This window comes from Schistocerca piceifrons, chromosome 2 (assembly GCF_021461385.2).
Source record: "Schistocerca piceifrons isolate TAMUIC-IGC-003096 chromosome 2, iqSchPice1.1, whole genome shotgun sequence".
NCBI classification, from domain to species: Eukaryota; Metazoa; Arthropoda; class Insecta; order Orthoptera; family Acrididae; genus Schistocerca; species Schistocerca piceifrons.
The window spans coordinates 383119566-383136646 of record NC_060139.1 but is presented as its reverse complement, the minus strand read 5'-3'; the positions used below and the strand labels follow the sequence as shown (position 1 = coordinate 383136646).

General features: G+C 40.8%; 1 protein-coding gene across 1 annotated transcript in view; it reads left to right on the top strand.

The window, feature by feature from the left end:
* The window catches only part of LOC124776230 (ATP-binding cassette sub-family C member 4-like), a 170146-nt gene that overhangs the window by 40634 nt on the left and 112431 nt on the right, over nucleotides 1-17081 (top strand). Inside the window, exons 2-4 of the mRNA XM_047251089.1 lie at nucleotides 4357-4467; nucleotides 11428-11547; nucleotides 15113-15317. Of these exons, the coding sequence (XP_047107045.1) occupies nucleotides 4357-4467; nucleotides 11428-11547; nucleotides 15113-15317 (436 nt within the window). The remainder of the gene's footprint in view (nucleotides 1-4356; nucleotides 4468-11427; nucleotides 11548-15112; nucleotides 15318-17081) is intronic.

Here is a 17081-nt window from a genome sequence, read left to right as displayed (position 1 = left end):
AACGAACAGCGAACATATCATGCTGGTTCTCCAGGGACGCATATCGCTCCAAAGGATATGGGAATTTTCTTCAAAGAGCAAACAGTGAGAACTGAACTTAGAACTGTTCCTAAGACCGCAAACATTTATGCCAATTGTGGTGTAAATAAAGAACATTCATTGACTTTTACAATGTGGCATCTCAGCATACTGACTAGAAGCTACAGTCACTGCTTCGTAAGAGTCGAGAAAAGGACTTTTTAGAAAAAGACAACAATATAGAGCACCCTCTTAACGTCACGTTTCACTTAAATTTTCTCCTTTGTTAATGAAAAAAATGTAACCAAAACAGGTGCAGAACTCAATAAACATTCAGTAAAACGACATTTAGTTGCATTTTTGGAAAGCGGAAGATATTCCTTCTACTAGTGACTTAGCACATCCTTTACGTTACGTGAAACATCGAAAGGACATTAGATTTTTTTCACGTTTGGGCGTGTTTTCCATCTTTTATTAAGAACTATTTTGCACCTGTGTATATTATTTGTATCCTTTTGTATCTCAGGTTGTGGTTGAATTAAAGCCTTTACAATTTCGTGCTACCATCACAGGCCTCTTTCGGGAGCGTTACACAGTGATCCAGACACTGCGCGTATGAATCAAAGTACGTGGAGCTCGGCTGTCCTGAAGCTGTAGGTAATCTCAGATTGCTCGTGTGACGTAACCAGTGCTGCAGGGCAGACCTTGGCCAGCGTTTGTGTCACTGTGAGGTGGGCAACTATTTGTTCAGGAATTACTTGGCCGTATTTTTCCTCTCGGTGACGAATGCTATCTAAGAATGTTCTAAGTATATAAGTATTTTTGACACTACGCTATACCTGCTATTTCCCTTTTGTCTTGTGTGCTTAACTCCTCAACGTTTTCTACTGTTCATTGTGCTGTCTCACTCTCCATTACTGATGGAAAGGGTAGCAGCAGCAGCAGGATTTGAGCTTGTATTTCTTTTATGTGTTGTATTAAAGACTTTGCTGCACTTCGTTGTTATTAATCCAGACTAGTATCGGATGAATCTCATCATCACACGGCCTCTTCTACACAGGAAACAATCCCAGAAATCGATAATAGTCACAATTTCATGTTATACGTCGTCAAAGGGTCTATTACTTACACAACTAATGTGTGAACAATATTGCTTGCTTATCATGTCAACTATAGTGCATCTGTCACTCAGTTTAGTAAGGATATGGGTCTCTAAAACGACTCTTAATTCACAACATTAACACAAGACAAAACTTATAACAAAAATTTGGCAATAGAAAATTTACTGCTCTCATTGTAAGGTGAAATTTTAAAATGCGATACAAGGAACACACAGAAATATAAAGAAAAAAAGACAAAGGAAGTAAATTCACCTTCGCAGTTCACCTTATAACAGATAATCAAGCGATGCACAGTATCGTAAACAACCTAGTAATCTTTCATACAATGGGGAAGGGATACTTTACGGACATTTGCGAAAAAATATAAATTTACAACTACTTCAAAAAATCCAAGGAAATTACGCTCAACGGACAATGCACATTAAGAAACAGCAGTTCCGCGAATATCAGCAGCCCAGTTCCTGCAACTTCCATTAAATAACTCCGCAATTTCGTAGCTGTCTGTAGATGTTTGTCAACATGCTGCTATAAGTAGTCCACGAAGGTCCGAGCTACACTAGAGCCCTCTACACGTCCTTCTGGTTTAACTGTTACTCGACAGAGGACTTAACTTTCGCCCAACTATTTTGCCGTTTTATGAAATCTAAAAGTTACTTTCGACCTTTAGTGCAAAAGCATGCAAATGAAAATCTGAAGCCGTCAAATATAAATTTTCTTAAATCTGAAGTATGCTGATAGCTCTAACATACCAGACTGTACAGTTTTTCTTACTACTTTCTCTCACGATGTAACTGTCCACATAACTTTTTAAATCCAGTTGACTTTTACTGTTACATCATTTTTCGTTGCTTCTCAACAGCATAGTGCAAGTTATATTTTCTTTTTGTACTTATTCTGCAAATATAGAGGCTTCGTTTTCTCCTGTTATAAAATATTTTTATATCCATCACATTATAAATTAACAATGGCAGATTCAGATACGCTTGAGAATGGCCTAATATGAAGTGGATTCAAAGATTTTACTGTATTAGTAAATGGGCGGCATTTCATTAACTCAACATAACACTTGCGAAACCCTCTGAACTAGGAGAAAATTTTCGTTAAAATAACCTCAGCAATTTGAATACGACCCTCCTTATATCAGCGGACATAATGTTCATAATAAAGCATTTAAAATAAAAAAGTGTTGTTGTTATGATGTAATATCAACAACGTTAATTAAAGATTAGTAACATATAAATTACTAGCGTAATCAGTCGTTTATCAACGAAACACTTCCTGAATGCTTGAAATATACTGTAGTTAAGCACTTGTTTAAGAAAATAGACAAGTATCAGTCAAGTTTTACCTTTCCCAGCACTCTCGTATATTTTACGATATACAGTCGGTTTCTTAACCACGTGACAGTAACAATATATTGTTAAATTCACAGTTCGTTTTTCTAATTGGCTCCACATACAGCAAGAATTCACTTAATTCGTTAGACAACGAGTTACGGGCTACTGTTACATTTTTGATCAAAGATATTTGACTGTGTACATCACAAGTGTACGTCGCATCATAAGTATATTAGAATATTACAGTGCAGCAAGAAACGCTGGAAATGGTTCAAATCGAAAACTTCTGACATGAAAAAGAGAGTGTCAAAAGAAAACAGACTTATATTAAGCTATAAGGCATCTTCCAACTGGGAATTAATTACGTCTGGTGTCCCACATCTTAGGATCTTACTTTTTCTTGTGTGTACTAATGACCCTTCATCAGTAAATTTCGTTTTTTATGTAGATGATACTAATACTGCAATAAATAGCAAATCAGGTACACTCTTAGAAAGAACGAAATTTTCACGGACATTAATAAACTGTTCCCGGGCAAACCTCTGTCGGTAAACTTTGAAAAAACACACTATATTGAGTTTAGAACTTGAAACACATTGTCCCGCAACATATGCCTAAAATATGACAACAGGCAGATAGAAGCGGTTTACAGTGTTTAATTCTTGGGATTATAGTTTGATGGTAAACTCATCTAGGGGGCCAGCATACTATGGAACTGCTGAACCGCCTAAACAAACTTCTATTTGCAATGTGGATGTTGTTAGACATAGGTGATAAAAAAATAAAAAAGCTAGCACACTTTGCTTACTTTCATTCCATACTGTCATAAGAGATTATTTTTTGGCGTACCTCTTCAAGCCAGGCTAAAGTTTTCGGAGCCCTAAACGTGTAACATGAAATATTTGTGGTACAAACTCAAGAGCGTCCTGCAGAGGCCTGTTTAAGGAATTAGGGATACTAAATACTACTTCACAATATATATTTATTTCAATTAAATTCGTCATTAAAAATATATGTGCTTTCAAACCAGTAGTTCAATTATTGGAATCAGCATTAGAAATAAGAATGATCTTCACAAAGATTTAAAGTCACTTACCTTGGAACAAAAAAGTGTCCATTATTCGTTTACACACGTCTTCAATAACTTGCCAGCTGCCATAAAAGTGTAACTGCTAATGAAGTTCGCTTTAAGAGGGTCTAAAGGATTTATTGGCTGCCAGGTCGTCCTGTTCCATTGACGAATGTCTTAGTAGAACCAACTGACGTGTATATGTTGTTAATAATAACAAATATGCGAGTATCATATACAATCTGACTTCTGTACAAATTCAGCGCAGTAATACAATCAATGCAAATTGGTGTTCAAAAATGGTTCTGAGCACTATGGGACTTAACATCTGAGGGCATCAGTCCCCTAGAACTTAGAACTACTTAAACCTAACTAACCTAAGGACATCACACACATCAATGCCCGAGGCAGAATTCGAACCTGCGTCCGTAACGGTCGCGCTGTTCCAGACTGAAGCGCCTAGAACCGCTCGGCCACTTCGGCTGGCCAAATTAGTGTTATTCTATTTGACGATGCCTATGAATTCTCATGTGCACCTCGGTGTGTTGAACATTTACATGTTTATCTTTTATATGATAATGTGTTTTAAGATCTTTTGGATTATACCACATCGATGAGGACGATTTTACTTCTGATCTGGAGGAGGTACATTAGAATTTTGTTTCTTTGTAAATATTTATTGTGTATTCTTGTTTTGTCACATGTTCTACACCCTGGAAAGTCTCCTGACCTTGGATCTATTGGAACGAAGAGTACCACCTAATCTAATCTAAACATACACACACAAGTAACGAACGTTCATCTGTTACAGGTACACGCTCCCGCTTTTTAGAGAGGGTTACTCGCGCGATCTGACAGTGGACGACCTCTTTGAACCCCTTGACGAAGATACATCTGCTCTTCTGGGGGACCAACTAGAACAGTAAGCGACATTTTATATAATTAGTTGATGAGTTTCTTCTTATCTCTTTTGGTCAATGGCTAACTAGGAATAATAAGTAACTGAAATGTATGGTATATGAATTGGAGGAGAAAATAAGAAAAAGGGATAACATTCGTCATGCCGACCCCTGTTCGGGATTATAATCGATGAATGTAGTGACAATTTAAGAAAAAACTATGCTACTTGATATGAATTATTAGGTGTTTTTGTTTAGCAATTAGATATTCCGGTTGCTATGGGTTTATTTATCGGTTGTCATTTTTATTTGTAGTTCACTGTTATATTTGAGTTTCCATGTCGTCATTTTCTCATTTGAAAATTGTGAGTGGAGCTGTGGACACTACAAAATAGATTACCAAGTGGAGAAATCGGAACATTTACGACATATTCTTCTGTTTGCTGACATTTATTGTGAAAAACTGAGATATCTTGCTGACTCAGTCCAACAACAATGGCCAGGAAGACTGCGTGAAGTGATACTACACCAAGATAACGCCCGTCCGCATTCTGCTAGACTGACAGAACACACTATACAGAAGTTAGGTTGGGAAGTCATTCCGCAAGCAGCCTATTCACCTGATCTTGTGCCCTCAGATTTTTAGCTTTTCCACTCTCTGTCAAACAACAATCAAGGAACTTTCTTTCCCGATAATAATGCGCCGCGAACATCGTTCGATGAGTTCTTCACTTCAAAACCGCGTGATTTCTGTAGCCGCGGAATCGAGAAGTTACCCCAGCATTGGCAGATTGTTGCAAATAGTGTTCAAATGTGTGTGTGTTCCTAAGGGACCAAACTGCTGAGGTCATCGGTCCCTAGACACACAATCTACTTAAACTAACTTATGCTAAGAACAATACACACACCCATGCCCGAGGGAGGACTGGAACCTACGGCGGGAGAGGCCGCGCAATCCGTGACATGGCGCTTTAAACCGTGCGGCCGCTCCGCCCGGCGTGAATAGTGAATGACAATATTTTTTGATGACTAAAGTCTCTGTTATGCATGTCTGTTGTGTTTATTAAACTTATGGGAAAACGCTACGAAATTATGCACCAACCCAACATATTCAGGTATGAAGGAAGGAGATAGCCCATCAAAGATGACTTATGAAAGAGATCCCATGATTCATTCTCCGGATTACTTTTTGAATGTCTTTAAAGTGTTTAGTATGCATTACTCTATTGCATGGCACAGTGCAGAATCACGCATTATTTACATCACGTGCTTTGGTGAATGAAAGTTATGAGATGTTATTCTCTCCAACCTGACGAACAAAATTTTAATACATGCGTAAATCAGCTACCAGAGGTACAAATAGATACAAAATTATAACGGACATAGTTTCGATCACAAAGACTTCAAAATATTTGACTAAGATACAGTAGAATGTAGGTAAAGATAAGGATACGCGGACTGAACACTATAAAAATCGATCGTATCGTGCAAGATATGAGGAAGACCAAACACAAACAAATGTGAAGGGGACTCTAATGAATGAAAAACAGAAAAGCGACAAAATGGCTCCTTCACTTTTTTATATGATCTACGTTTATTGCATCAAATCAGATAATATTATTTAGTATGAATCATTCCCGGCAGTGCTTTAAACCGTCCATATTATTTGGTTTTGCATGAAAGAGAAAATATTGTAAAACGTACACATTTATAAGCTTCCTAAAATGCATAGACAAGCATATGCAAGATTATTTAATAATTGGTTCAAACGAATTTATTAGGAATAATTAAAAAGGACTCGAAGAAGACAATCGACCACGAATAACATTTTCCTTTTCCCTCTGGTGGGAAAGCGCAAAGGTTGCCTGTCCACGTGCATTTCACGGGCGCTATCAGCTCGCCAGTTGATCAGTCTGGACTCAATGTGGGTTAGTCTCTCGTTCCCAGCTTGCTAGTGTGTCTCTCGTCCGCATTTGTGAGGCAGTTAGTGTCTGTCTGTCGTTCAGAGTGCTAGTATGTCCTTCATTCGGATCAACCGTTAAAGCCGGCAGAATGAGAGTCTTTCCACTCCGCCAGTAAGAGAACTCAGCGAGTGGTCGGCCGGTGCTTAGTTCCTGCATCTGAGTCTGCGCATTAGGCTGCCAGTCTGCTCGATTTGCACAGGCAATGGTCATTGGCGGTTGAATCGATCGGTTGGTCGGTCGCGCACTGAGACACAAGATGACTTGTCCGTCTTGAGCGTCGGCGCATGTGAGGTCGCCACGTGAGTCCAGTGGGCCGCGCCGTATAGCGAGGGGTAGTGGCTTCGCGGCCGACAGGAGAGCAACAGGAGTCAATCAACGACATCGGTCTGGCCGGTGCGAGCTGCGACGCCGTGAGACGGGCCTTCCTGCGCCCGTTGAAGCGGCTGGCAGCGGACGGTTCGGGAGAGCTATTTGGGGGTGCTGCGCCAGGTCTTCTCAAGAAATCGCAGTTTATCAGAAGTTAAGTGATTAGTGATATGTTGTGTGGTTTACTCTTGTTAAATTCTACTTGTTTTCTTGGTCAGTCTCTCGGCAGCAGCTTGCTCGTGTGTCTCTCGTCCGCATTTGTTAGGCAGTTTGTCTGTCGTTCCGAGCTGCCTCTGTCATGTTTGTCGGATTCGGTGTGTTAACGAATTCATTGCTTGGAGTGTAACGGCCTAATTCCTGAAATATGTTATTATCTTGCCTATCATTTTGAGAGGCGGTATATGTGTACTGTAGAGCATGTTAACTCGTTTGGCCAACCTTGTATAATTTTATATAAGATCGCATTTCATGGGCTTTTATTTAAATGGTCATTTTAGTATATAAAGTTGCCACCCTTCCACCGTAAGACTTTTCTTAGATGTTAAGATCAAGTTGCACCTTCGGTGGCAAAGTTTATCTTTTAATATTAGTGTTTTGCACCATTTACATCCCTCCTATGGGGTGCATAGTTTGTGTGCTTGTGTGAATTGTTAAAACTTTTAGTTTAAAGTAATCTGGTGTGATGCAGATTTGCAACAGTGTAGTCTTTCAGAGGTTGTTGTGAGCGGTCGAGACTACGGGAATGGCAAGGTTCTCAGCCCGAAAGCTCATACACTCGAAAATTTGGTTTCTTTCTTCCTCTGAATAAATTGTAACTTGATATTTAGAGGATGTTTTCTGATTCTAATTTTAAATCTGATTCCTTAAAAAATAACACTTTTAGGAATAAAATTTCCATTTGTTAAAAGCAATTTGAGAATGATTTCATCAGTTACTCCCTGGCAACTACTTCCACGCTCACATAGTGTGATTAAATGTGTTAATGTTCTTCATGAATCGCTAGTAAATAAAGTAAATTCTTAGGTGTGTTCTTTGAAAATAAATCCACGGTTCACTAGGCAAGACCCTTCTGTGAACCGGTACCGTACGGAAATCGAGATCTACACTGAGTCGATAGCTACAAACTAAATAAGAGGGCGAACGTTACAACAAAAACGTGAGTCCCGAATCAGCGCCGATGAACGGAAGCCAGAATCGTCTCACACGACAACATACAATCCACAACAGTTCCAAATCAAAGTTCTGGTTCGAAAATCAAGGTAATAACAATATTCAACCGTTGGCGTAACTCTGGATCCAAGTAGCGAGATACGAACCACAGGATATTTGCACCGTCTGACAAAAAAGTGGATCACCCAGAATTGGGGGAGGAAACGAAATTAGACCGCACGGTTTGAGTGAGTATGCGATTACATTTCAGTGAATATAAATTCGAGTCAGGTTTACAAAAAAGTTGGCAGTTTGAGCCCATTTATCAGTATGACGCTGCATCTTGTTTGGTGTGCATGCAGGCACCTAATTCATTTGGGAAGGGTATCATAAATCCGTTGTATCCTTTCCTGAGGCAAGCTGGTCCAGTGCTGTCGGAAATTATTCTTGATATCCAAGCTACTGCCAGTGGGATGGCGCTGACGTCCGAGCTGGCTACACACATTTTCTGTAGGAGACAAATCTTCCGGTTTTCTGGCCACAGAAATAACCCAATATCACATAGACAGTTCACAGAGCCACATGTCGTGTGTGTGTGGGTAAGTGCATTGTTCTGTTAAAAAATGCCACCATAACACTGCCACACAAGAGAAAAAAACAGGATGCAGAGATGTCCCTGATGTTGTCTCTCTCGCCACTGCAAAACTCGCCTTCAACAGTCATTTGAGGTAATGCATAAGTGTGATTCACCAATGAACGCAATACTACGCCATTCATCAACATCCAATGTGTTGTCCTGCTGCCAAATGGCACTGTGATACTGTTGCACGAGAGATAACATAGGATGACGCACGATGTCTGTGATGTACCATTGTGCCGTCAGAGTTCCCTCAGTCATTACCAGTCGTGAGGTGAAGTCATATCCGACGGCTACACGCACCATAACACCAGAAATACTGCTATTCCTTTCTAAAACATTGGAAGAATGGGACACAGGTTGCTATCATAATCACCAATCCATGTCTGCTGGTCACGGTGCCATTCCAAACGCAACCTTTTATGTTGTGGTGTTAACAGCAGCCTATACGTATCATGATAATTCCCTCCTGTGACTGATGCTAGTCTACAATGGTGCGGAATGATCCCGAATGTTGCAGGGAGTCCACTAATTGTTCTCTGAAGGCAGGCACAGGTGTGAAGCGAGTTTGCTCGGTATAAAGTAAGGCAGTCCTTCCTTGTAGACGTCAGACGTGGTCGATCAGAACCTTGACGACGCGTATACCTGCCCTCATGTTCCCATGCAGTCCATAATCGGGCCGCTGTCACATCCGAATGTCAAACAGATAAGGAATCGGGACAGTTTAATATCCAGTTTCCTCACACATCCGTGTTCTGCACGATTGAACCAGCCGGCCAAATAGAGACCCGCAAGGACGCCGCTTTCAAACTCTGTCAGGTCCTGATAACGCTGTCACACACGAGTGTGTGGCATCTTCGTGTCTTTCACAGCGATCATTCGACATCTGACACTTACATACTCTACCAGACCGGTAAAAACACTAAACACAAACAACACTAATGCACTCTCATGGCAATTCTGTCTATCGCAGCAGTAATTTTTACACACTCGCCGATAGTCTGCACGCGTATGAAGTCACACTGACGTCCGGCCATTTCTTCTGAGTGCTTTACTTTTTTGTCAGGCAGCGTATTCCCGGTAGAGAGATAACAGACATCCCCATGTGACGTGTCTGCCGCGAACCCCATCCTCGCAGCTGCGCTTCCTTAGTCTGAGTCCGCCTCTGTAACACTGGAACGGCGGGATATTACAAACAGATATCCGAGTTAATAATAGCCAAAAAAATAAAACTTCACAAGAAAAGAAGACTGGTGAAATATTAGTTAAGGAGTACCTGCAGCATCACTCACACTATGTGACATCGAAGTGACGTACGGAACTCGACATAAATATGTACGTTTCACGTTGTCAAGGACGCTCATATGGTTTAAGATACCAGGAAATGGGAGATTATGTACAATCAGCACAATACCATTTAAGTAATTTGCATTATAAATGATGTTCAACAATTCAAAAGACAAGAAGAAAATTAGGGGCTTCTGCGAAACAGATAATACCTGAAGCGTAAGTGTTTTAGATACAGTATGAAGGTTGTCGAATACTCCATAATAACAACAGAAACTCTCGGAAAACAACTGCGTATGCATGCTCGAGACCTTGAAGAATGAAGTCTTGAGTAATTCTGACTCTCTTAGTATTGCTGTATGGTAGCGAAAGCTTGGTGCCAATGAATGCGATTCTAGTTTAGATACAGGATGCAGAAAAGGAATCTTTGCATATAACTAAGTTCCTCTACAACGAATCACACAAGAGGCTAATCAATACGAATCGGAATATGTATTAAGTGAGACCAATCAACTAAAAATTGCATTTTCTGGTTCGAATGCAAACGGGGAGTGGATAGCAAACGACTTCCCGAATTACTTTTGCTATATATACCATGTGGAGGACACGCATAAGACGACCTGAGAAGGGTGGAAGAGATTCCATGAAGGCGGAGCAGATTTAAAGTCATACTTATGCAATGGAAATGGAAATGCCGTATGGCTAGGGTCTCCCGTCGGGTAGACCGTTCGCCTGGTGCAAGTCTTTCAAGATGACGCCACTTCGGTGAGTTGCACGTCGATGGGGATGAAATGATGATGATAAGGACAACACCCAGTCCCCGAGCGGAGAAAATCTCCGACCCAGCCGACAATCGAACCCGGGCCATTAGGTATGACATTCTGTCACGCTGACCACTCAGCTACCAGGGGCGCACACTTATGCTCTGATAAAGCGCGATACAAGAAAAGTTCAAGAAACAATTATCAGTAATTTCTATTAGTTACTACATAAAGCTAAAATAAGATAATGGTCACTGTAGTAGTATTACTGAATTATAAGTTATTAATTTATTCATACAGTTAAAATATCAAATACTAAATCATTTACGGCACACACTATATTCGATGACGTGAGGACATAAAATTCTGGCCTTTTGATAGTCTTGCACTTCTTTAACACCGGTAAACAATCTGCCCAAATACGTTTGTTCTGCATCTGAAAAATCAATTTAGGTGCGGAATGTGTGGTATGGTGAACACACGGCTGCAGAAATTCAGACTTATTGTTTAATTTTCCAGATTCGCCATTCACAGGAGAAGAAAGATTCGGCAAATTCGTGTTTTATTCGTTTGGATAAACGGTCACAATCCGAAGCGACGCCCGTAAACCACTAAAGCAGTTATTATGTCGGGAAGCTCTCAAAAAGTACAATCTGGGAAATACTTGGCGCAGAGAGATCTACAGAGATAACAACGTTACAGACGAAATGGATAGCATCCGTTGGTTTCTGTTGTCAGTGAAAGCAAAAACTTTGACCATTATACACGAAAAGATTTGCAGATTCGGAGTAAGTTATATATCTGTCATTCTTGTTTCAGGCAATGGGAGAAACAGCTCAAGAAGAAGAAACCTAGCCTCATAGGTGCAATAGTGCGGACGTTCGGCTTGGAGTACTTCAGAATGGGATGTCTTATATTTCTCTACGATATAGTCCTCAGGTAAGTTGAGGCTGCATATGCCTGCTATGACTCTCTTTGCGTCTACAGATAAACTTAGAATTAACAAGACGCTGTACAATACATGTACCAGACGTGTTCTGTGCCTGGTTAACAATAAATGTACAAGTGCTATATTGGTCATCTTAAGGCTGTCGCACTACTTCTTCCGTGTTCACAACTGCCACCAAGTATAAGATTTCGTCATTTCAAGAACACAATTATATTCATAGTAGTGGACCCGGCTATGGGAGTTGGATGTACATCCTAATCTAGGGTATCCCTGGTCATTGTGTAAGGAAGCAAATTTCGAACCTTTGCTGTGAAATAGTCCACTTTGGAGACATAGAGCTCGAAATTATAATAAATCACAGGGTATGATTAAATTTTTCATACGCGATACAATCACAAAATTCAGAATGTAAAGAATTTTTCGTTTTTTTGGATACTGTGTGGTAAAAATATGAACTGATTTTCTGAACTAACATTTCGTGAAAGGGTAACTTAAATCTGACCATACGAAAAACACGCTGATCGTGAATCATTTGCAACGTATTTGTATTTGTGACCTCGAGCCTTCTTTGTTGTTACTGCAAATGAAACCTTGATTCGTTCAAATTGGTTGGGATCATTAGAGTACAGGGTATGAGAGAGACCTCTGTAGCTGTTTCGTATGGGATGATAGTAGCTTCATTGACACTATTTCGCACAGTTTTAATCTGCGAACAGGTAACATTACAAAGTTTCGGACGATTCTGATTCTAGTGGTTTTCTAATCACTAGCTGATAAATCATAAACACAACTTTACGAATTTACAGTTTTTCTGTTAAAACCTACTGCACGGAAGGAAATAAAACAGTGCACTGTTTATATAAATATCACCAACAGTCGATTTGGGCAGCTTTAGAAGGGCTGAAATATCCTTGATGGATATGTTACCCCGATGACATGCAAAAACTAACTCACGTTCGAAGTCACTAAAGTCTCCTGATCGACCCCTTAGTGCCGTTACTGTTTCAGTATCCTCCGCCTCCTTTTATCATCTCTCGTGACGTTTAGTGATCAATTCCGCATTACATAGGGGGTGTTCGGTTTGTTTTAATCAGATAGTATATGTTTCTTTGTACTAAAATATATAGGGGAAAGGTTATTAATAAAAATGACTCGAGAAGTTCCTGTTCGACTTATTTCAAATTTTTACACGATATTCTTAAGAAACATTCCGACGGCACGTTTTCTGTTAAAAATGGCGGCTAGAAAGAAAATTCTGTGGTGAGCTGTAAAAATCTGCTGTTTCGTATTCTTCTTCGCAGTCAGATTTAACTACAATAGCAGAGCGTTTGAACACGATGTTTTCCCACGTATATTATCCCCCCCCTCTCTCTCTCTTATATATATATATATATATATATATATATATATATATATATATATATATATATGCAGGGTGAGTCAGGAGGAAAGGTACATGCTTTGAGATGCGATAGTATTAGTGATTCTGAACAAAAAATCTTCAACGGGACATATGCCATATTGCGAATGGTTTCCGAGATAGAACACGTTTAATATCAGTCTTGTACGATCTTCTTTAATAAATTTATAAAGGTAAAGTTAAAGCCTGTGGCATAAGTCCGCGAACGGACAATCGGCCAGACTGCATGTGGGATGCAGCCTTTCCCTTTGCCGCAGCACTAGGAGGGAGAAGGGTGACGAGTCCCACACTCCAACGGAAACGTGTCTCAGTTTGCTGCAAAAAAAGGTCCTATTTATTTTTTGTCTAGGACTAACAGTTTGCGAGGGGAGATCGTGAGAATATTGAAAATCTCGCACGACGAGCGTGCGCTGTAGCTTAGGTGCTTTTCGTAGGCCAGTTTGAGGTAGTTTTCCAACTTGATAGACCACAAGCGTCCTGTATCAATATGTTCACCTCAGCTTCCTCTATATTGCTGTGGTACGTTGTAAACAATGACAACGAATAATACAGAAAATAAATAGAAATGTACATTAAAAGTATTCTGTCTCGGAAACCATTCGAATAGGGCATATATCCATATCAAGTTTTTTGTTCAGAATCACTATGCTATCACTCGTAGAAACACAAACCTTTCCTCCTGACTCACCCTATATATTTCATGCGATGTTTTACAACCACACTTGTAATCCGCGGAAGGAATAATTCATGTGTTCCAAAATGACACCAGCAATCAAGCCAGCACAAAGACTGTGTGTGCGGAGATAGAGAGAATATATATACAGGGTATGTTTCGTTATACAGGGTGAGTCAGGAGGAAAGGAACGTGTTTCTACGAGTGATAGCATAGTGATTCTGAACAAAAAACTTGATATGGATATAAGCCCTATCCGGATGGTTTCTGAGACAGAACACTTTTAATGTACATTTCTATTTGTTTCCTGTATTATACATTTTCACTGTTTACAACGTGCCACAGTAATATAGAGGAAGTTGAAACGAACATATTGATGCAGGACGCTTGTTTTCTATCAAGTCGGAAAACTACCTCAAACTGGCCTACGAAAAGCACTTAAGCTATACAGCACGCGCGTCGCGCGAGATTTTCAATATTCTCGCGGTGTTTGGGTTTATCTGCGGTTGTTTCTTCGCTTTTGTACTTCAGTCACATGTGGGGAATTAAAGAGAACAGGGTACAATGGTCGAGCAGTTTCTCATAAGCTCTATATTTTTGTTTTCAGTGCAAAGAAGTAGCGTTAAGAGGGACGCCACTGGACAGTGGATGACTAACAACGAGTGATTTTGAGAGATCAATCACACTGTACCTTGCGGTAATCCGATGAGATGATTTGGGTTAGGCGAATACCTCGAGAACATTACCTGTCATCAAGTGTAGTGTCAACTGCGACTGATGTACGTAAGAGATGGTGTTACGGTATAGGGATGATTTTCGCGGTTGTGGTGTGGTCCCCTACTTGCCCTTAAGAAATCGCTAAATGCGGGAGGATATGAACACATTTTAGAGCACTGTGTACAGCGTACAGCAGGGGAACAATGCGGAGACGATGTTTGTTTGCACCAGCAATACAATGCACTCTGTCATAAAACAGTATCTATGAGGCAATAGTTTGTAAACAGTACCATTCCAATGGATTGGCCTGCCCAGAATCCCGACATCAGCCCCAGCGTCCAACATCACTGCTATCTCTGGTTTCGGCTTTTGAGGATCATCATTGAAAGTATACCCATCGTACATTCCCCCCATTAATGTCCAATAATAGGTATCCTGAGACTTCTCATCAGATAGGGTACTTCGGAATCTCTGTGCCATTTTCAGTACATGGCCATTCACTTCCGGAAAATTCCAGCAGTAGTGATCGAAAGACCATGTAAAAACAAAACAGCGTCTCACCTTTGTCTTCGGGGTCCCACGCTCTTGCTGTGTCTTACAAGTTTGCCAGTACCACTCCTGAAAATGGTGAAAACAACGGCTAAACACTGAGTGATTATTCCTCACACCGGAGAAAAACACCGGCTGAGAGAGTCAGGAAACCGCTGTCCAGTCAGGTAACTGCAAATGCCTGTTTGCCCGGCAGGATGCTGCAGCCCCTGATGTTGGGCTACCTGCTGCAGTACTTCACGCCGCCGCGCACCATGCCGAGAGAAGAGGCGGTGCTGTACGCCGCCGCCATCGTCGTCATCACGGCTCTGAGCACGGTCTCCTTCAACCACTACATGCTGGGCGCACTCAGGACCGGCATGCGCATGCGCACCTCCTGTTGCTCGCTCATCTACCGCAAGGTGAGTTCCACACTTGTCTCTGCCTCATTTACCAAGCATATCTATGAACCTGTGAACTTAAAAATTCAAAGGGACATGGAATGAGTCAGAAAGCCTTCTGAAATAAATTTACAATGAAAAAAAAAAAAAAAACGTATCAGTACCCAATATATTGGCAATTTATTCGGAAGTGCCATCTTTCCAAATCTTCCACTCCATGTATTGGAGCATGCTACTTAGCATGCAGTCTACAAGACTGATACTCAAACGCATCACTCCCTTCGACGGACATATAATGCGAGAGTCATACTTCTGTTCTTTGATGCGAATACTTCGGTAGGTAACCACTACTATTTTAATAGTCTAGTTCGCGGGAAGTCTTTGGTTCTGACATTAATATTTCGAATACTTCGGTTCTCCTACAGCTATTATTATTTGGAACGACGAAGAGCCGCAAAAAAAGTAAATAAATAAATAAAATAAAAAAGAACTTTTGTGGACCTCAGACACAGTCAGCTGCCTCGGTTGAAATGTAGCCATTCAAGAGCACCGCATGGTTTTCAGCTCCATGACACAAGTCTAAGAAGTAGCAGCCCAGATTGTTACAGCACATTCGAAACATCTGGCTCAAGTCTTCCACTCGACTCAGGACCGGTGGACCACGAGCAGTTATTGGGGCCATGCTGTAGATAGTGTGTTTCTCTGAAATTCCGTGAGCAATGCTGCTCTTCTCAATCATCTCTGCCAGTCGCTGGACATCCAAGTGCATGGCCATTCACTTCCAGAAAATTCCAGCAATAATGATCAAAACACCATGTAAAAACACAACACCGTCTCAACTTTTCCTTCGCAGTCCCACGCTCTTACTGTGTCTTACAAGTCAGACCAGACGACAAGCGTTTCTCATTCCAACGTGCGCCAGTCTACAGGTGGTTGTACCGTATTTCCTCGGCGGTTGCTGATAAAACTGTGTTCAACATATTAAATGAGGCTCCCAGGCATGCACGCTGAGTGCACAAGACGATCCTTCCAATTCCCTGCTGCCGTTTCGCTGAGGGATACCATTACTCGCCGTACGTTCGAACTGTCTACAGGCAGTTTTCCTTTTGTGACTGTCTCTCCCTCACACATGATACAACAGGACAAATAAAGTGAGTCAAAGTCTTAGTGTCTTGACCATCTGTAAATAAGAACCAGTTCTCAGTTTCTTATATTTTCGCACTTATTTTTTTTTTTTAAGTTGATTTGTTTCCAGTATACTTATCGGTGATGAACGAGGCTTCTACTACACTGGCTTACATGATACAAGCAACAGTTATTCGTGGTCTTGCAAAACAGACACCACACACAGTATTGTGAATTTTTTGTCACATTAAATGTCTGACGTCGTTAGCTGACCGGCAGGCTGCCAGATTCATCATTTTCTCGATCACATAGATAAACAACTATACTTAAGATTTTTCAGAATACGTTTTGGGGACCGTTTGTAGTTTCAGTATGACACAGCTCCTCCTCATTGTAAGGATCACAAAGACAGTCATCCTCCAACTTTCGCATGATGCGTCACTGCCACGTAACATATCTTGATGAAACTTCGACCGCTGATTGAAATAACTGCTTCAGCATAGCATAGAAGGTAACTGAAAGAAAAACACAATGAGACCAACAGAAACGACATTCTCATTCAAAGACAATAATTACAATGAAGTCCCCACGATTTACGATGCTCTCCTGGACAAAACAAAAGGCGGAACATGGTTCTTAACAGGGTGTGTGGTTACCACG